Source organism: Zootermopsis nevadensis, unplaced genomic scaffold (genome assembly GCF_977971745.1).
Source record: "Zootermopsis nevadensis isolate Lab colony 2312 unplaced genomic scaffold, Znev_1.0 Znev_ptg000023l, whole genome shotgun sequence".
Lineage (NCBI taxonomy): Eukaryota > Metazoa > Arthropoda > Insecta > Blattodea > Termopsidae > Zootermopsis > Zootermopsis nevadensis.
The window spans coordinates 2,245,229-2,267,026 of NW_028259155.1; the positions used below are offsets into that span (position 1 = coordinate 2,245,229).

Consider the following 21,798-nt stretch of genomic DNA (forward strand, 5'->3'; position numbering starts at 1 on the left):
GGCCTTGCCCAACACAAGTTATAAATTCGGGCACCACCGGGAATCGAACCCGAGACCCCCAGGATTACAAGGCCAGCGTTCTATTTTGAGGAATCTTTGTGCATTCCTGAACACACATAAACCGTACAAGAAATAACAGACACAAGAACTAACGAACGAAACAAAGGAGTACAAAATAACAGCATTTATACAGCATATTATTTTAATATAAGGCACAGAAAATTTCCCGTCATTAATTAAATCAGATAATTCATTCACTTATTCGCAAGAAATTGCCACTGCTCGTTATTAACCATATTTTATCAAAACTAATTTTAATATTATCCTTTCACCTACATGTAGGTCACTTAAGTAGTCTCTCCCCCCCCCCCCCAGGGTTTTGCGTGTACAAGGTTAGAAACCGGTGGTGAACACAGTTATGAAACTTCGGGCTCCATAAAAGGCAAGGAATTTCATGACAGGCTAAACGACTAGAAGATTCTCAACTAGGGTTCTACTCCGTGGAGTTACTTTCAGTTTGTAACCCTTGAAATTTCTCTATTAAGATACTTGCTATTATCTCTGTTGTAGTCGTTCTGATTGGCTTACTTACCACTTACAGCCTACACATATTTATATTAAATTTATTTTTATTATTGTATTATTAATATTGTCGCTAAATAGTTCCTAATATATCTGTCTAAATTAAAATATTTAATAAGGCTTTACTTCGTTTTCACTATAACTTTACATTGTTTAATTTTCTGTTATTAGAACTACCATAATAAAAAGTTCATTTATTAAAACTTTAAATCTGATTCGTAAACAATATTTCCATCTGTTTCAACAGCCACTCTCTCATTTTTTATGTTTTTCGTATGATTTTCATAGTAAACAGCCTTAATATCCTTTAACAGCGTTAACCATTTGTTCTTTGTAATGGTGAAGTATTGTGTTTTCTTTGAGGTACGGACTGAATTCTTAAATAAGATTTAGCTTCGGTTTCAATGAACGCGGCAGTCCCATAGGATTCCCTAATTTGATCGCTATGGCTCTCATGCAACCCTCTAGATTTAAATTAATCAGATGTTACCCCTTACTGTAGAGACCACTATATTACTTAATTAAATTTTCAAAATTATAACATCAACACTCATTCGGCGTAAAAGGATTAATTTAAATAATGTGTTCACAAACTTTTCCACTCCAATTCCTGACAGAACAGAACTGTCTTGCGACCTCGACTGTAAAGTTTATCTAAAAATTTACTGAAGAGACAGCAATTTAGCCCAGTACACTGTTACTAGGTTAAATTCAAGGGTTCTTAAGGTTATCCTGTGAAGCTATGAAATAATGTCATTCTACCATATCGAAAATTTTGCTGAAGTCGTTGCTGATATTAATATTTTTACTTACACTCACAGTGCATAAATATTCATCGTATAATTCTTGGTAAAGTCCCTGTACATTTTGGTTTTGAAGCAAGGTTAAATTCTGGGTGAGATTGTGACGGTGGAAAAATACAATCGCCTTGTCTGTAGGCCGTCATTTTACACAAAATAAGTATTATGTAGAATTTTATTCTTAAACAGAAACTGTCTATCCCTTTTTTTTTTATTTGTAGTGTTCTGTCTGACGACAGGTCCATATGAACAGGATCCTTCCATCCTTTTCTCGGACTGGGACCTGTTCATATACGTTCTTGGCAGATGATCCAGAAGTGGTTTGCCATTGCCTTCTTCTGTGTGTGAATGGAGTAATTGTTGGGATGCCACGGAGGAAAACTCCGTGTTGCCTAGACCACGGCCTTGTCCAACACAAGTTATAAATTCGAACCCGAGACCCCAGGATTACAAGGCCAGCGTTCTAACCGCTAGACCACCTCATCTTATTATTATTTATTGTTCTGTCTGAGGACAGGTCCATATGAACAGGATCCTTCCATCCTCTTCTCGGACTGGGATCTGTTCATATACGTTCTTGGCAGATGATCCAGAAGTGGTTTGCCATTGCCTTCTTCTGTGTGTGAATGGAGTAATTGTTGGGATGCCACGGAGGAAAACTCCGTGTTGCCTAGACCACGGCCTTGTCCAACACAAGTTATAAATTCGAACCCGAGACCCCAGGATTACAAGGCCAGCGTTCTAACCGCTAGACCACCTCATCTTATTATTATTTATTGTTCTGTCTGAGGACAGGTCCATATGAACAGGATCCTTCCATCCTCTTCTCGGACTGGGACCTGTTCATATACGTTCTTGGCAGATGATCCAGAAGTGGTTTGCCATTGCCTTCTTCTGTGTGTGAATGGAGTAATTGTTGGGATGCCACGGAGGAAAACTCCGTGTTGCCTAGACCACGGCCTTGCCCAACACAAGTTATAAATTCGGGCACCGCCGGGAATCGAACCCGAGACCCCCCAGGATTACAAGGCCAGCGTTCTAACCGCTAGACCACCGTGGCCCTCCTATCCCTATTAGAGAATATAATTTACTGCAAAGTTATGGTAGTTCATTAAGATTCTATTAATTTAGGAAGTCTATTTCGAGTCCATGAAAACCCATATTATTTTGGATCCCACAAAAAAATATGACCTCTTTCAATACAGAAATTATTTACAGAAAATACTGAACAACAAGACATTATTAGGATTTTATTAATTATTTCAGAAACTGGGCCCGATCGACGAAATTAAAACCCGCGGAAAAAGTGTGAACTTTAAGATTACATTCTGATATTGTATGCTTCAATAGATTCCATTCGCAAAATCGACATAAACTTGAGTAAAATAATATCAAATTTAATTATCTCACACGTGATTTCACTTAAATAAACACCAGGAAAGTCAAAACTAGACAGTAAATAAACCTAACAAACAACCAGGAACTCAGACTGCTGTAGTTATGGAACTAAGTTGTCCGACTGTGAGCTGAAATCCATAATTTGCCCCACGTGTCATTATTACGTCACAGGTCAATGAGTTAGATGATACCTCGTCGCTAATGCATGCAAGGTTGCAAAGCTGCCCGGTATTGATTACTGTTCCAATCAAATAGCATTTATTGTAATTTTTAATTAACTTCTGACATTAAATAACTCCCATTTTAAAGTAAGGAATGTGCAAAATATTACATTAATTTATTTAAAAAAAATTCTTTCAAACTCAGGACTCTGCTACAAGGAATTTCTAGTGTTTCCAAATAAAAGTACAAAAACATAACTTACTAAAAGAACACACGTGTCAAATTGTGCTACTGTTATCAGTTTTCTGAACGCTGTTTATAAAAATTTTCACATCTAATTAGCAATTATTTATCACTTAATACTGCAACTTAGACTGAAATTCGATAAAACACATAGTAAGATAATATTAATCAGCATTCAATTACTTAAAACCAATAAAGATAACCGAAGGTTACAGAACTACGTCACGTTTTACAATATTTGAAAGGTTGACATATTTAAATCAGTTGTTGATAATAACATTATGAACTATAATTTATCTTTCGACTATGAGCTTATGTCGCCGATGTCTCAAAGTAATTCGCTACTATCCTGAGTTTTCGATGTTCTGAAACCCTAACCTAAACATCTATTGAATTATTATTTGGTGTAAAAGATGTTTCCCACTACACGCCACGTATGCGCTTGGGTGAGAGGAAGCATAGCTCCTACTAATTCTTAACCTCGTCACTAGATGGGGGGGGGGGGTGAGCTTCAAGCCCCGGTCTCGCTTTACCCCGGGAAATGAACCGAGTACCCAACGGACAAGAGGCTCGATATGATATATGGACGGAAAGTATTCCGAAAATGGTAGTAAGACGTATGATTCCACTTCAGTTCCCTAAAAAAATAATTATAACACGTTGCCTGTAAATTTGTTTTACACCAAAACGAATTATATGGCCCATTACAATTTATTAATACAAATCATTAAAGGACAGGTTTTACCGTTTCAAAATACACACATTGAAGAAATCTATCTTATGGGTTTTGCGTCGTGTAGCCTTGTAAAATTATACCGACGTTTTCCTGATGATAGATGCTTCGTATTCGGGACGTCCCAGGTTAAAATCTCGATCCGGATACAGGATAACCTGACTGGGGTTATTTGTGGTTTTCCTCAGTCCTTCCAAGCAAAATGCTTGTATAATGCTTTAAATTAGGCCACTACCACTTCCTTCCCAATTCATTATTCACCGTCATCCTCTTATCCGAGCGTCTTTAAATAAACTATAAATAAATAAACTGATGATGGAGGCAGCAGACACCCCTTAAACTTCGGTAAACTTCTAGAAGACAGCCATCTTTATGCTCACAGCAATAAGATCATTACATCTCACAGGATAAACTAAACTCCAATAAGTATAGACTAAAATATAAACATACAATTTAAGACGTTTCGGGATTTTCTTCGGTGACCCTAAGAAGCGAGGGGTAACCCTTGCTACTCCTTAATTGCAATAAAAACACGTGAGATATCAGACCGTTTTTAAAATACAATAATTAATTAATTTCAGGTACGAAATTTCGTATTTTTATTTAAAAAATCTACGTCCATGTGTCGCAATGATAAGAAATGTGATAATACAGTTAAAAGAAGCAAGCTACGCATATACAGAACTGCAGAACACAGCAGTTTGCGCTGATAAAGTAAATGCGTGTGACCCTCAGCCAATACAATCTTCGAGTCCAGGGGAAAACTGACCCCGTGACCCAGAATCCTCCGGGGCTCGTGGCCAGGAGACACAAGTACCATATAAAACATGTCCCAGCCCGGTGTTCAACCACAGCTCGAGACCACCAGCATGTTGAAGGCTCTTCTGTGCTGCCTCCTCGGTAAGAAAAATCCAGACGGTTACAGTTGACAGCAACAGACCGCATTTCGAATATTTCTTAAGATATAAACACTAACAACTCAAACTTTAAGTTATATTAAATTAAACATCGCATATTAAAGTTCCTAAATAAACTCCTACGACCTGATATCCTATTACAATACTCGATGTCCTGCATTAGAGCATACATCTCATTATATCTCAATTTAAAGACATTTTCAATTTTGTATGAAGACAATAAAATATCAGAAATCCGAACTACGAATTTATTTAGATTTAAATTGTGAGTAATAAATGTTTATGGATTCTGTTATCATAAATATATTTCACGTTAATCTAATATTGCTTTCAATTATAGTAATTAATAAAAATAACCTTAAATTTTTATTAGACATATACGATTATATATATTACGAGTAGTTCATACTGAAAATAAGTTTATAAAATGTTAGTTATCATTTTAGTTTATACAGTTTAAATCCTGTACATCTGGTATTTCCGAAAACCGTGTTAATTAAACACGTATAAATACAAATTTGTTTTTCCTGAGAATATATAAATTACTATAGGCAGTGCACGTTATTTTTTTTAATAAAAGTATTAATTTTTTAACTTGGCCCCGATAGCACATATAGTTTAAATTATTAATTTTTCCAGCATCGTAAAACATGTACTAACATTCTAGGAGTGCAGCTTAATACCAACACAAATACACAAATTCACAGACGTTGTTTTGTAACTGTTGGAAAGTTTTATCGTAAATAATATATTTTTATTTGTATATTTGCAGTTGCGGGAGTTACTGCTATACCAGGTAAGATATTACACCCCCCCCCCCTTTCCTGGGTCTACAATTCGTTTCTCAAAGATTCATATATTTGAAGCAGTAATTTAATATAATATACTCTGTAGTATAACTTTATATGATAATTATATTTGTTACCTGGAATGGATGATTGTAGATTAAACTGAAATCATTCAACAAAGTTTTTAATTTTTAAATAAACATACTTCATCTTCGTTTGTTACTTATCAAGATACATTACGATATTTCTATATGAAATTAATTCCTTGTAAAATATTTAAATTTATCAACATTTAAACGTGACACTCAAATTCGAATCTTAAAATAGTTTAAAAAAAAATCTATTCACCACATAGAACTTTTGCAATCATTGTATTAGCCAATATTAATACATATTATCCCTCACATCACTTACTCAGTGTTCAAGAATTAAATTGTAACAATAGTCATCGACACGTGAGATGAAATAAACCAAAGGACTTTGTTGGAAATAATAAAATCACGCATAATCTGAGATATGAGTGTTTGATCTCAATTTGTCAAAGAGTGTTAAAGCCTTATCTCTGTGTTTAGCTTGGGAGCCCAACAGCCGATATGTATTCAAGGTACAAGGACGTGCACTTACAGTTCTGAACGAAAATGGCGACCAACATACTGGAATTATGATTAGAGGAGACTTGGTTATTGAACCAAGGACCCGGAAAGAACTCAGGGGGGAGGTGAGATAACTGGAATTTTATATTAATATATCTGAAGAATATAGAAATACTATCCGACCCGTAAATGTATGAAATACAATTACAAATTAACTCACAAGGTAGTATATTTGCGTCATATTGTGAATTAAGTTAATATTTTAATATTTTCCGTCAAATCACAAATTTTTTTTAATAAGATGATAAAATATAAAATATTTAAAATATAATTTCACGTTCCGCATCGAATGATCCAATTTGTAAATCGATCATTCGATGCGGAACGTGAAATGATATTTTAAATATTTTATATTTTATCATCTTATTAAAAAAAATTGTGATTTGACGGAAAATATTAAATTAACTCACGTAAAAGTTAAAAATAAATCACAAATTATTTCTGAAATTACTTGTGTTTACAAAATCACCTTTAATTCTGTAATTTGTGCACAGATGCGATTATCATGTTAGTTTTTTTTTTTGTTCAGTTTCCTACATTGTTACTGGGACTGATAACAATGCATTTAACACGTATTTACATTTGTCCTGCAGCTGTTAGGGGTCCAATATGCTTCAGTAAACATGGTGATGCCATCAGGCTGGCAAGAGATCGTCCCTAAGAAACACCTGAAATGGCAACACCTCGCAATGAATAACAAGCCATTCGAACTCAAACTCAAGAATGGTTTAGTAAGTAGTACCAACATTTAAATAAACAACTACCCACAACATTTACCTCCTAATATCGAAAACCGAAGTTCGAGTGGAAGACATGATACAAAGCAATAGAGAGAGTGGAAGGAAAGATACAATTAATTTATAGTTAGAAGGTCCCCAGGCAATGCCCGCTCGTCCTTCTGTTAAGGATAAAGTAAGAGTGAAGGCGTTAGTGTGATGATTCGCATAAAAGACGGAATTTTGAAATTTTGTATTAGAGAAAGCTGAGACTATTAATTTGGAAGTTTAATACATAATTTAGAAATTCCTACTGAGGGGAGGGGGGGGTAAATATTGACGGCGTTAAGGGGTGGTAAATTTTGATTAATTTAAATCGGGAGGGCTGCATGAGAAGCTTGCAGTGGCAACTTGGAACTTGGGAACCATCTCAGCATTTGCTTGAAGACAGAGGAAAACCTGTGTCGAGACGGCGGCTAAAGATAAATTAAGAATTAATACGTTTGAGAATTTGGTCCGTACCGCAAAGAAAACGACACTTTACCTTTAAACAGATCAGTTTGTTGAAGCTTTTTGATGACTTCATCTGTTTACATTGAAAATTATGTGAAACCTATTAATATAAAGTGTTACTGGCTGTTAAAAAACAGCTGGTATACACTGTTACCACTCAGCTTTAAAATATTAAACATTTCTACCGGATTACACGACGCTACACGTCAGCAGACAGCCATCTTAATACTTAATAAAAAAATCTGACGTAATATATCTGATAGTCTTATTTTAGATCGGGGACTAGAATATTCTAACAAGTCCTGAGAACATTAGATAATGGTAATAATCTGTTCTGTTCCTTAGGTTGAGAGTCTGAACGTCTCGGGGTCTACAAATGAGTGGGAAACCAACATGTTAAAGGCTATTCTAAGTCCTCTTCAGGTCAACACACAGGGTGCAAGACTCGTAAAAGACAGTCAGTACACTCTACCTGAAGCTAACTCCAGCAATGCAGTTTTTACAGCGATGGAAGTAAGCAAAAACAATTAATTATGCAAAGTAACAAACAAACTTTGAACGGCCTGGGTGTATCACACGCACGTGTTGTGCTAATTACTATCTGTAATTCATTTCAGAGTACGGTGACTGGCGAATGTGCCGTTGTGTACGACATCTCCCCGCTACCAGCAATCGTACTTCAGCAACAGCCGGAACTAGCCCCTCTGAGTAACGCCACTGATGGAGACATCTTTGACGTCATCAAATCTCAAAATTTCTCAAACTGCGACGAAAGACGCGGTCTGCATTTCGGTGTTACTGGACTGGATAAATTTGAACCCGGCCAGAACAGCATGGGCGAATTTATGTCTGTAAGTGTACTGTATTTTATTAATATTATTTATTTTTTAAATCTAAAACTTCTTGACGATGGTGAAGAGTCAATTGAATAAAAATTTACTTGGATATTATCCATCGTCTAGTAATAAAACGTAAAACGACGTTTCGGAGATGGTCCGGAGATAGGGATTAGCTCTATCTAGTGGGCCCAACTGAGTAGGAACCTTAAGACGGAGATAGAGGTCTGGAGATAGGGATTAGCTCTATCTAGTGGGCCCAACTGAGTAGGAACCTGAAGACGGAGATAGAGCCTCATCTCCGAAACGTCGTTTTACGTTTTATTACTAGACGATGGATAATATCCAAGTAAATTTTTATTCAATTGATTATTTATTTTTGTTCAACTTTGGAAGTTATGTGCTCTGTCCCTTAACATGAAAATAGTAAGTGCAATTAATATAAATAAGTAACTTGTGTGTGAATTTTTGCCTGTTTTTGAGTTCTTCTGCAATATAAGATATTGTAGGTGCGTCATATTGTGATTTTATTTAAAAATAATTTTAAAATATATTAAAATTGTCCGTCAATCACAATAAAATAATATAAGATAATTAGATGGTTAAAATATTATCCTTTGTTCCGTATCGAGTACTCGATTTACACATGGAACATTCTCGACATGTTTCGGCTTTCATAGAGCCGTCATCAGGTGTATGTTATAAACTCTTAAATTCAATTACTAATTTTTAATTTTTTAATTTTCTTATATATATTCTGACCCATCAAACAAGGAGTCTTACTAATTTTCATAATAATAATTCAACTAAATTACATACTATTGAGATTAAACCATCATAAAGAGTTAACGCCAACAAAAGTTAATGTGTTCTCGAAAAAAATCAAGACTTGACACACTGATATGGTGTCTCAAAAAGATGTATAAACACAACCGATTAAATTAAATGACATCTTACTGAACTAAACCATTACATACATCAGCATTGTCACTTAGTTAATTAGCTAATGTAGTGTAGGTGTTCAAAATTACCACCGTCAGTTGTGAGCAACTGACTGAAAATGTTGATGTACCTTATTATAGCGTATATAAATATTTTGGACACTCTGTATAATTATCCTACTTTATATAAATATTTTTGGACACCCTGTATAAATTTCCTAATGTATATAAACATCTTGGACACCCTGTATAATTATCCTACTTTATATAAATATTTTTGGACACCCTGTATAAATTTCCTAATGTATATAAACATCTTGGACTATCCTGTATAATTATCCTACTGTATATAAATATCTTTGGACACTCTGTATAATTATCCTACTGTATATAAATATTTTTGAACACCCTGTATAATTATCCTACTTCTTGCAGCATTCTTCGTTGACTCGGGTGATCATCAACGGGACCCTGAACAGATTCACCATCCAGTCGTCAGTCACCACCAACAAGGTCCTCGTGAACACTGAACTATACAACAGCCTGCAGGGAATGATTGTCAGTAGCGTAAACCTCACCATTGACTCGATTGAACCTTCGGAACAAATCTCGGCACCTGTGAATCCTCGAAATGCCGGGGACCTCGTGTACACTTACAACAACGCATTCGGCGATGAACCAGTCGTAAGAAACAAGAGCTCTAGCAGATACTCTGCAGATAGTGACAGCAGTAGCAGCAGCAGCAGTAGCAGCAGCAGCAGCAGCAGCAGCAGCAGCAGCGAAGAAGGCTCCAATAGCACAAGCAGCAGCAGTAGCAGTAGCAGTAGCAGTAGCAGTAGCAGCGAAGAACGAACCAAAGTCGACAGTTCAAAGAAAACAGTTCTAAAGGGCCTGAAGAAAAGAATTAGTAACAGGAATCCAAATGCCAGCGACGAGGATGACGACGAAGCTGAAACGTCTGGTTCTCAGGAGGCCCAGAAAATCAGAAGATTCGGTCGATCAGTGAATCGCAAATCACCCACTAAGAAAGAATCCAACAAGAAAGGCGAAGATAGTAGCAGTAGCAGTAGCAGTAGCAGTAGCAGTAGCAGTAGCAGTAGCAGTAGCAGTGAAGAGGACTTCCAACCACGACCAGAAAATGACGAAGCACCGAACATTCCTCTCCTACCTTTCTTCATAGGAAAGGAAGGGAGTGCCATCAATGATTCAAGCCGAATCGACCCTGTACGTGAGGTCATGAACCTTGCCGGCCAAATCGGGTCAGATTTGCAAAATGCAAGTACTATTCTGGACGAAAATACCTTGGCGAGATTCGTCATCATGACACGTCTTATCCGCACCATGAACACCAAAGAACTCTATCAGGCGACTAAGAAGTTGTACATTCCACAATATTCATCCAAGTATCATTCAGATCCCAGCGTCAGCATCCGACTGTCAACATGGTAAGGGATACTTATTTTTGCTAAATAAAGTAACTTTATCTTTCATGCCAAACAGTAATGAATTCGGAAATGTAATCGTAGTCCAAATGCAACTCATGAAGATTTCTGTCTTCTGGATTGTCGCCCTGATGACGGAGGCAGTATGACCTCCGAAACGTTTGTTAACATCTACCAGACTACACAGAGCAACAACCCAGAAGACAGAAATCTTCATACTCTGATGACGGAGGCAGTATGACCTCTGAAACGTTGGTTAACATCTACCAGACTACAAGACCCAACAGCCCAGAAGACAGAAATCTTCATACTCTGATGACGGAGGCAGTATGACCTCCGAAACGTTTGTTAACATCTACCAGACTACACAGAGCAACAACCCAGAAGACAGAAATCTTCATACTCTGATGACGGAGGCAGTATGACCTCTGAAACGTTGGTTAACATCTACCAGACTACACAGCGCAACAACCCAGAAGACAGAAAACTTCATACTCTGATGACGGAGGCAGTATGACCTCTGAAACGTTGGTTAACATCTACCAGACTACACAGCGCAACAACCCAGAAGACAGAAATCTTCATACTCATCGCCCTGATGATGGAGGCAGTATGACCTCTGAAACGTTGGTTAACATCGACCAGACTACACAGCGCAACAACCCAGAAGACAGAAATCTTCATACTCATCGCCCTGATGATGGAGGCAGTATGACCTTTGAAACGTTGGTTAACATCTACCAGACTACAAGACGCAACAACCCAGAAGACAGAAATCTTCGTACTCGCCGATATAAAAACAAAATATTACTCATGTCTGTCAAAAGAAATTATAATTATGTCACTACGTACATCAGATTATGTACGACTTTCATGGAATCAGTAAACTAAAGTTAATCTTTGTGTACGTAACACAGGAAGGCCTTCCGCGACGCTGTTACCGAAGCCGGAACTCTTCCAGCCTTGGCAACTATCACAGACTGGATTAAGAGCAACAAGGTAACGGGGATGGATGCTGCAGAAATTGTCTCTGCTCTCCCACGTGTGGCCATAACACCAACGCCTGATTACCTCAAAGCACTCTTCGTAAGTATTAACAAATAAAAAATACGATACAAGAAACTTAGCAATTGGTAGACGAACTTTCGGTAGGGCTCGTGGTTTTTGTAAATGACGGAGCGAATTCTGATCAACAGGGCGACTATCAGCTTTCCAAGGTCTCTTCTCCACGAAATAAATTATTTGTTATGTAAGAATGTTCCTCTGATTGCTTTAATTTGTTCTAGGAACTGTCTAAAGATCCCAAGACGAAGAGAGAAATGTTTCTAAACGCCACTGCCATACTGTCTTTTGCAAATCTACTCCGGAAGGTGGCGGTGGACAATGATTCTGCACACGACAACTACCCAGTGCACGTCTTTGGTCGAATGGTCCCTAAGAAATTCCCTCCACTGACCAAGGAATATATTCCATATTTTGGAAGCTTACTAAATGAGTCAATAGCTGAAGACGACAACCAAAAAACTCAAATTTATATCCACGCCCTTGGAAACATCGGTCATCCGAGCATTCTTCCAATCTTCGAACCTTATCTAGAAGGAGAGGCAAATGTATCAGATTTTCAAAGACTTCACATGGTATCAGCTTTGAACAAGATGGTGAAATTATATCCAGAAGAAGCTAGAGCGGTGTTGTTCAAGCTGTATCAAAACACCGGAGAACCTCACGAGATAAGATGTGTAGCAGTAAGTCTTTTGATGAAGACAAATCCTCCGGCTAATGTTCTCCAGCGAATGGCTGAATTTACAAATTCTGATCCAGATACTCAGGTCATTTCAGTTGTACAGTCTGCCATCAAGTCCGCTGCATCTCTCAAAGGACCAGACACCTTCGAGTTGTAAGCAAACAACCCCGTTTTCTACTTATACACAATATTAATTTTATTAAACAGTAATATTTTATATATTAATTGAGGTAATGCTAAGAATTTGTTATCAAATTTTAATCTTACAGGTCTTCAAATGCCAAAACAGCAGTGAACCTCTTGAATCCTGAAGAACAAGACAACGCGTTCTCCAAAACCTTCCTGGCGAGCAAAACAGTACAGGAAATGAATCTTGGCTATGAAGATGACTTTAGCTATGTTGGTAGCAGTGACAGCCTTCTCCCCAATGTTTTATTTGCAAATCTTGTACGTAATGTCGGTGGTTCAACAGAGGAAGAGACTAAAGTAAGTTGTAGAATAAATTTATTTTACGAAAGATAAATTATGCATATTTAGGAGTGTCTGAATTAATTAACATATTCTGAAAAATTAATCAGAAAAAAAAAATATATTAGTGAATTGAATAAAAATTTTCTTGGATATTATCCATCGTCTAGTAAATATAAAACTTAAAACGACGTTTCGGATCCATATCTCCGGACGGAGATAGGGATTAGCTCTATCTAGTGGGCCCAACTATGTAGGAACCTGAAGACGGAGATAGAGTTCCATCTCCGAAACGTCGTTTTTTACGTTTTATATTTACTAGACGATGGAAGGTCCGGAGATAGGGATTAGCTCTATCTAGTGGGCCCAACTGTGTAGGAACCTGAAGACGGAGATAGAGTCCCATCTCCGAAACGTCGTTTTTTACGTTTTATATTTACTAGACGATGGAAGGTCCGGAGATAGGGATTAGCTCTATCTAGTGGGCCCAACTGTGTAGGAACCTGAAGACGGAGATAGAGTCCCATCTCCGAAACGTCGTTTTTTACGTTTTATATTTACTAGACGATGGATAATATCCAAGAAAATTTTTATTCAATTGACTCTTCACCATCGTTAAGAAGTTTTAGATTTGATATATATATTAGTGGTTTATTGGAAGTCTTAAAGAGATGTAGGAAAATTTCCGGAAGGAAAAAACGCCGATACAGGTGTATGAACAAATATTCACAAAGCCGCGCATAATTTTGTAAGGTTTAAATTTTTATTGCCTGAAAACAGTTTGCAGGGATGGTGTCCAGCGTGAAAGAAGCACTTAAGTACCTACGAGAGAAAATTGAAACCGGAGAACACGAGATCAAGGGAAGACACAAGAGGGCTCCAGGCTCTTCATCTAAACGGAAATGGATGATAGGAGATTTGGAAAAATTTCTGGACATCGAAACTGACGAGCCCGAAAAAGTGGAAGGAAATATTGAATTCAGATTTGCTGGGGCACAAAGATTCTTCGCTTTCGATAATCATACCTTGGATATAATTCCCAAGCGTAAGTAACTTTGAAACAGTTCTCCAGATATTAAAAAAACAAAAAAAACAATTATTCTAAAATCTCACGAGCAAAATCCCGGACTCTAATGTTATAATATTAAAGGCTTCATAGAGCTATTATTTCAAATTAATTATAAAATAAATCAATTAATAACAGAATATACAGTGGTTACATCAGACGACTGACCTGCTATTAACAAACACTTTGATAATTTATATTTATTTTCAGTTGTAAAGGAATTCGCCCGACATTACGGTCGACCTCAGCCTTTTAATTACACCAAATTATACAGTGGTCATCAAGTGACTATTGCCTTCCCCAATGCCCTGGGCCTACCTTCCATCTACACACTTGAAAAGCCAATACTCATGAAGTTTGGTGGCGAAGTCCAACTGCAGTCACAACCTGACTTGTCTGGAGGTTCAGACGAATTTATACAAGTCCCTAGTACCCTGAACGTCACAGCCGACATCCACATTGTGTAAGTATGTGAGAACAATATTAAAAAAGAAAAAAAATGTTACCCAGAGGAATTTCGGAGTTGGCAAACCTAACCTAACTGGATGTTGTGAGAAAGGTGGATTATTCTAGAGGTTGTTTCTTTATTTATTACTGTCCAGTAAATAATGAGGTCAGTTACTTTTGTTGTTTCGTAATTGTAACTTTTGTTTCATTGTCAGGTCTTCTGCACGAAAGATGAGTAAAATTGGGTTTATAGCTCCATTCGAAAGTGCAAGATATATCGCCTCTTTGGAAAGGAGTTCCTTGCTTAACATTCCACTTCGAGTATCATTTGATTACGATATCGAGAACAATCACGTGGAAACAGTTGTGAAACCGATAAACAGCAATCGATACCACCGACTGGTGCAATGGACCTCAGTCTCCTACACGACCAAACACGACATCCTCAGTCTGACACCGGCCAATGAAGACGAAAATGCTAAATTCATTCACTTGCGTCCAGCCAAGACGGTGAGTCAGAGTGACTTATTATCTACCTAAATACTCATTAATTAAAATCTAAAATATAATTTAAATTTCAATGTTCATGCATATTTTATAGCTCAGATATCCGACTGCAGGGAAAGCTTTGATAGTTACCGTTACAATTACATGGAAATGCATTAATTAATTAATTAATATAGTATATAATTTAAAATCTTAAAAAAAAACTATTCTTCAAGATTGATTTTAGGCATAAAAAATTCAAATGATCATATGATATATATCTAAAATTGTCATTGTAAGTTATTTTAATAAAATTTCAAAACGTAACTTTAAGGTTAACGCTGTTATCATTTCTATAATAAATAATTTATATTCTGATGCAGTTCAGCGGAACAGTCGGCCAGAAATCCACTGGAATGGCTTTCAATTTCAATGTAACTACAGAAGAGGAATTTGTAGATTTCAAGTCGATACTTCAGACTCTGGAACCTCACGACTTTTTATCAGCTGCTCAAAACCTCTGGGCCCTCAAGCCAATGATTTTCACCAACGTCACTGTCAGCTTCAATCCGGAGCTCAGTACTGCTACAGCTGTTAAAATAACTGCAGCCTACGGTAAGCACTCAGTTTACTCTAAGCCCCAATTCTTATGAGTCACAGATAAACCAGGGTGTGTTCCATTGCGTATTTATCTTCTTCAGACAATAATGAAGAGTCAGATCCTGAGTACGAGGCTTTCATGGACGGTTACGTTGGAAAGGATGAAGATGAGGAGAGCTTTGAGATACCGAGAACTAAACATAGGAGTCGATTTGCCCGAAGCCCGAAACACAAGCTCAGGAGTAAATGGGAATCAGTCGAAGACGATAGCTCCAACCCCGCAGAACCAGACTCAACAAACTCTCCGGACAGCCATACTCGACGACAGGAATTTCTAGCAAAGGTTGCAGCTTCAGCAGGAAGTAAGTAGAGGACAGACAGATCGCATCAAGCTAAAAATCTCACCGAATTAAAAAGTTGTAGAATTATCTCCACACACCCCCCCCCCCCCACACGCACAAAAACTCCTTAAACATGTGACTTGGATTTACATCTACATTCAACATCTAGATGGGTAAATCTAAAGAACTTTCAAACAAAATTTTTTTTTCATGAGATTGTAAAATTGCGTCATATTGTGATATAATAAATATATATCGTTTAAATCTTGTCCGTCTAATCACAATAAATTCTTATTAAATATTAAAATATTACAATAATTAACATTTAAAATATTTAAAATATATCAAATGATGTTCTTTATCGAAATATTCGATTTACATTAGACCATCATTTTTCATGTTTCACGACATGTTTCAGTTCCTAAAAGAACTATCTTCAGGTGTATATAATTACATAAAGATTCAAATCAATAATAACTTAAATACAATTTCTATATATTATTTTAGCGTACATTTTTATCAGATATCAAACGGTGTTCTTTTCCAGATTTTATTCCATTTTAATAACATACTCGATGTTGTTCTGTATATGTACATAATATATTATATAATAATTATATATATATAATTATATATAATATATATTTAAAATAAATATTTTTTCAATTTTTCATGTTTTATTCCAAGTTGAGATTATTCTTCTACATCACCTGCTTTGGAGCAATTACGAGAACGGTATAAACAATACAAACAGTTTTATTTTTGATTTACTATATTAATCTGAATTTTTTTTAATTACATATTCGGATTAGATGTTTTAAAAAAAATTCCCGTGCTATAGATGTTTCACGTATCTCTCGTGGTTCCATTTACAACCTCGTAATTAAATTACCAGTCGTCAAAAACAGCTGGTAGTGAAGTGATCATATTTAATAACGTAAGTAAGTTAAGAAAACAATTTATAAATAAATAATTCAGATATGTATGGATTTCCCCTGCCAAATTTCGTACGAAATATGTGTATGTCATCGTAAACATAACGTTTAGAAGACAGATATAAACTTACTCGCTGTTATTACGTATTTTAAGCATGTTTGCATAACGAAAAGTAATATTTTATTAGTTACATGATATTTGAACGGTAACATTTGGATTTAACAGCTGAATTTCATTAATGACACTTTCCAGATGCGTCCGCTTCTGTTCTTGATGTGGCCATCAGCTTTGAGGAAGGCGACACTGAAGCTGTGTATGCAGCAACGTTGGCTTGTGCTTCGTCTCTGGTTAACGGAAGTACCAGTACATTACTCTTTGTCAGCGCAAAGCCCGCTAAACCATCGGGAGACATCAAGAAGGTCCAGGTAATACAGAAAACGAAATCAAAGATAAATACAACGCCCAGACATTTTTTTTTGTAATTTTTTGATTTGGAGGAATTCGCCTTTAATTACAACGTCCACTACTTACGATGACTGAGGTGTACAATTTAATATACGTGACATTTTAAAATATAAAATTTCGAAAGTACAGCCTAAGTTGTTTCGAAGTCATTTGCATGCCTCTTTACTTTAAATTGGCCACAAACGTTTCAGTCCAGAGTACAACTTCCGAATGCGTTCTCAATGAAACGAAAATGAGAAAATAAATTCAAAAAAAAAACAATAAAATCTTCTCGCTGATTCAGCTAATAGCCAGATGTTACATTTGACAGTTCAAATTATGATTTTTTTTTTTTGGGTTGTCACAATTGTATTCTTCTAGACAGATACTACTTGAAATAAAATAATCGTCATCTTCAGGGTAGAAGGTTAAGGTAGCATATACCTGAAGAAGCCTGTCTTCTGGGTTATTGCGCCTTGAAAACCTCAAATCCTACTTAGTACATACCTCCAAAAATTTTAGTAACAACCTACAAGACTATAAAATGTATCAGAACAAAAATAAAAAATCACAGTATAATAAAACGTATTCAATATAGTTCCATAGAATTACAAAGTTCTGACGATGGTAAAAATTTTACAATGTGATCTTCCAGTTATGTTACCACGTAGTCTTATACGTTGTCTAAAAATCTCAAACTAATTTGATGTTTCTATTACAAAATTCTCTTCAAATGAACGAAGTGTATTATAATTTACAGGCATTCCTATCCCTGAATGTCTCGATGCCACAAGTACCTATACTGAACTTCGAGAAAGCCTTAAAATTCGACCCTAACTCATCTCTAAGCGCCCGACTGGACATTGACAACGGTACCAGCCCCCAGGCAACAGTGACACTTAAGGTTAGTCTTTTCACACGTACAGAGTGTCCCAAAAAGATTTATATATATATTCACAAGGTTAATATTCCGTATTATAATATGTGTACGTCTTTTTTGGGACACCTATACTTACACTTATAATGAAGGGTCCTAGTTATTTCTGACATGAAAAGGGAGAGGAGTGATTTTAATTGAGATCTCTGACATTTCTTTACAGGGTTCAATGGAACAATCTCTTGAATTCAGAGAAGCCCTTGCTGGAAGCCCTATGGCCAAGGAATGTGAACGTGAAATGAGCGAAGGAAATAGTGTCCTGAGTTTTTGCCGAAATGTAACTGAAGCCGCCAGCCAACTTGATCAGCACAACCTAAAACTTAAATACAGCAACATACCTACTTCCTGGTTAGGCAGAACATACGGAGCATACTCCGTAATACGTCACCTGGCTTATCCATACGTCAGTGAAAATATCTTCCCACCAGAACCAAAGGAAAACCAAGTGGAAATTAACTTAAAATTAAATTCGAATAACAGCGCATTAAATGTGTCCATCGAATCACCACTGATGAATGTTAATATCACCAACATCCGACTTACCCCACTGGCCGTATCGCTACTTCAGATTAATCCAAAGACTTCATTTTTAGACCGAATTGGAAAGCGTTCATCTCCAGTTTACTTCGAACGTAAGTTTAATTTCATATTAGTAAATCATTTGTGTTAAATAATACGAAAGGAGATAGCATTAATTTCGAAATTCTCCAGCGAAGGCCTTACAACACTTTAAATTCTTATTCACGTTAGTCAGATAGAAAGTTTTCATATCATTTTGTATCAGACGAAACATTTTTTTTTGTTTTCGTTTCCAGCGACATGCGTGGTCGATGGAAATGTTGCTAACACATTCGACAACAATACGTATCCGATTAGACTTGGTAGATGTTGGCACGTAATGATGATGGAGGTGCCTAAGAGCAGGGCTGGTGATTCTCCTGGTCGATCGCCCATGAATTCTGAAAGCAACGGTAACGTAGCGGTACTCGTACGCGGTGGTCCTTCTGGACAAGAAAAGGTCAGAATCTGAGTAAAATATTCCTCAATTATTACGGATATAATTACTTAGGAGTACCCTTAACAGTTGTGTGTTTCTTCCTTCATTATAAATTATTAGATCTCAAAATATATCTTGTTAAAATAAATCTAAAACGATTGATTTCAATGAAGTCTCTAAACTCATCGCGATATTTCCAAAAAAAAAATTAAGATGGACGTCTAATGTTTATCATTGACGTACGTAAAAAAACGCTATCATTTTAGTATCACTGGAGTCTGTAAAGTCTTTGTTTCTCAACAGGAAGTAATGGTGATTCTGGGACAGACTACTGTCAAAATGAGCCCTGATTCATCCACTTCGGAAGAACTGGTGAAGGTATCCGTGAACGATAAACCACTGAAACTGTCGCCAAACAAAACTGCAGAATTCGAATCAGACGGAGTGCTGATTGTCCAGGTGTATGAACTTCATGGTGGAGCTGCAAAATTTGTCTTCCCGGACCACGACTTGGAGCTCGCTTATGACGGCGAGAGAGTCTTGCTTCAGGCTAGTAACTCCTATCGCGATGAAATCCGAGGATTATGCGGTACATTCAACGGAGACTCCCTCACAGATTTCAAGACACCGATGAACTGCTTTATCAGGGACCCATATACCTTCGCCGCTACTTACGCAATCACCGATGATTCATGCGAAGGACCAGCGAAGAAGTTGAAGGAACTCAGCGACAGGGAACAGTGTGTCTCTGACAGCGTCTATTATACTGACGTTATCAGTCAACACAAGTCCAAGAATGCTACTGCAAGAGGATTCGATCTGGTAGAGACTTCCGATGACTCATCATCTTCATCTTCGTCGTCGTCATCATCTTCATCATCGTCATCGTCTTCATCATCGTCAGAATCCGGATCCAATTCGACTTCCAGCTCCAGTTCCAGCTCCAGTTCTAGCTCCAGTTCCAGCTCCGAGTCAGACGAACTTGCCACGAAATATTCCAAGAAAAGTGGTAAATTCTCCAGTTCGTCGTCTGAGTGCACGACACATCGGACCAAAGTGGTGACCGAGGGACACGAAATTTGTTTCAGCATGAGGCCCCTGCCCGAATGCTCTTCGCAGTGCCGTCCATCAGACAAGCAGAAGAAAGTAATCAAATTCCACTGTCTCTTCAGGGGACCCACGGCCGAACACTGGGAGAAAATGGTGAAGCGAGGAGTCAACCCTGACTTCAGCAAGAAGACCGAGCACAAAACAATAGGAGTCTCCATTCCTACAAAATGCGTCTTAAACTAATTATTATGATCTTACAGGGTTAAAGCAGTCAATTTGTTTTTTTTTTCATACCTGGCGTATATGTCATAGTTGACGTAGATATGTGTTGAGCGTCTTAATTTACAGCAATGAGAAAATAAAAAAAAATATATATAAAATATGTATGTATAAAACTTATTTATGAAGAATATATGAATTGCAAGTGAACTTGTGTTATTTATTGACAACGTTTAATTATTTAAATTTATTCCCTATTGGTTTAGAAAAAGTTGAAATGCCCATCAGAATATAAGCTGAGCAATTTCTACTAACATTACGCGGAATACTTACACAGCTTAATTTCCTAAAAGTTCTCGACAAAGTATTTAGATTACAACTTCGTTCCTATACTTACAAGAACCCACATACATGATAGCCACTTCAGTTCAATGTATGAATTAATATTGCTTCAGCGCTGTGTTGCACTTTGAAGTTGCTTATAGCTGGATGTTGTTGTCAGACTACACTAAATATTTTAGAGAAAGAGAGCGAAAAAGCATGAACATCATTTTACTGGACGAAGAATAGTGGATATTGGTGTTAAAGAAATTACATATGGAAGTTTTCATTAGTTGGACCTCATGAGATAATATTTCTGAGTCCGTGTGCTGTTAACAGAGTCTTAATAAAAGACGAAACACCAAAACCAGAGAAATAACAACAAAAGAAAGAATCTGAACACAGAGAAATCGAAAAACCAGTACAAAACAAACACAACCTGACGCAACCAAACCGAGTCCAACCTAACCTAACCTAACGAAACGAAACCAAACAGACAAATGGAAAGAACAAAGTACCATAAAAACCCAGATCCAAAAATAAGTCAAACTGGAAAATCAAAATACAAAGGAACTATAACCCAAAAATTGAAAATTTCCCTAAAACAAAAAAGAAATAGCAAACCAAATCCAAAATATTAAGACCCAGGCATTAAAATCAAAGACCAAATCGCAAAAGACTAAATATGCAAACCGAAAAAACATCCAAAATAAACAATAAATCCAAATCCAAAAAAAGAAAAAATATTAAACCAAATATACAGAACAAAAATTTAAACCCTAAGAACCAAAAATAAATGACAGAAATTGAAACCAAACACTGACCAAAACGCCAATAACCAAGCCAAATACAAAACACAAAAATAAAAGACGAACACAAAACATAAGACAGAACCTAGAAGAACAAAAACCAAATACAAAAAGGAACCAAAAACTACACTAAAGCCGGAGACCCAAGTAACCAAAGCCAACTCCGAAGAAACAAACAGCTAACTTAAAAATTTTGAGAAAAAGAAGAC

The 21,798-nt window shown here is 36.7% G+C and overlaps 2 protein-coding genes across 3 annotated transcripts in view; one reads left to right on the forward strand and one right to left on the reverse strand.

Moving 5' to 3' along the window:
• Positions 1-21,798, reverse strand: part of LOC110839474 (DEP domain-containing protein 1A) — a 104,218-nt gene that overhangs the window by 24,816 nt on the left and 57,604 nt on the right. The gene's annotated exons all lie outside the window — the stretch shown is intronic.
• LOC147872865 (vitellogenin-1-like) lies at positions 4,744-20,669 on the forward strand. The gene is made up of 20 exons (XM_087354208.1): positions 4,744-4,818; positions 5,608-5,631; positions 6,196-6,341; positions 6,870-7,007; positions 7,851-8,018; positions 8,123-8,356; positions 9,718-10,727; positions 11,642-11,810; positions 12,011-12,621; positions 12,738-12,954; positions 13,717-13,981; positions 14,213-14,465; positions 14,665-14,959; positions 15,319-15,550; positions 15,637-15,897; positions 17,065-17,237; positions 18,017-18,160; positions 18,357-18,825; positions 19,009-19,211; positions 19,494-20,669. Exons 1-20 carry the CDS (start codon positions 4,746-4,748, stop codon positions 20,481-20,483), a joined length of 6,075 nt encoding a protein of 2,024 aa, XP_087210334.1. The 5' UTR covers positions 4,744-4,745; the 3' UTR covers positions 20,484-20,669.

What these genes read in the sequence shown, in the direction of transcription:
- LOC147872865 (XM_087354208.1), top strand. Translation starts at nt 4,746, where the DNA reads ATGTCCCAGCCCGGTGTTCAACCACAGCTCGAGACCACCAGCATGTTG. An exon ending in GCATGGGCGAATTTATGTCT is followed by an intron (nt 8,357 to 9,717) that starts GTAAGTGTACTG and finishes TACTTCTTGCAG; the next exon opens with CATTCTTCGTTGACTCGGGT. An exon ending in CTTGGATATAATTCCCAAGC is followed by an intron (nt 13,982 to 14,212) that starts GTAAGTAACTTT and finishes ATTTATTTTCAG; the next exon opens with TTGTAAAGGAATTCGCCCGA.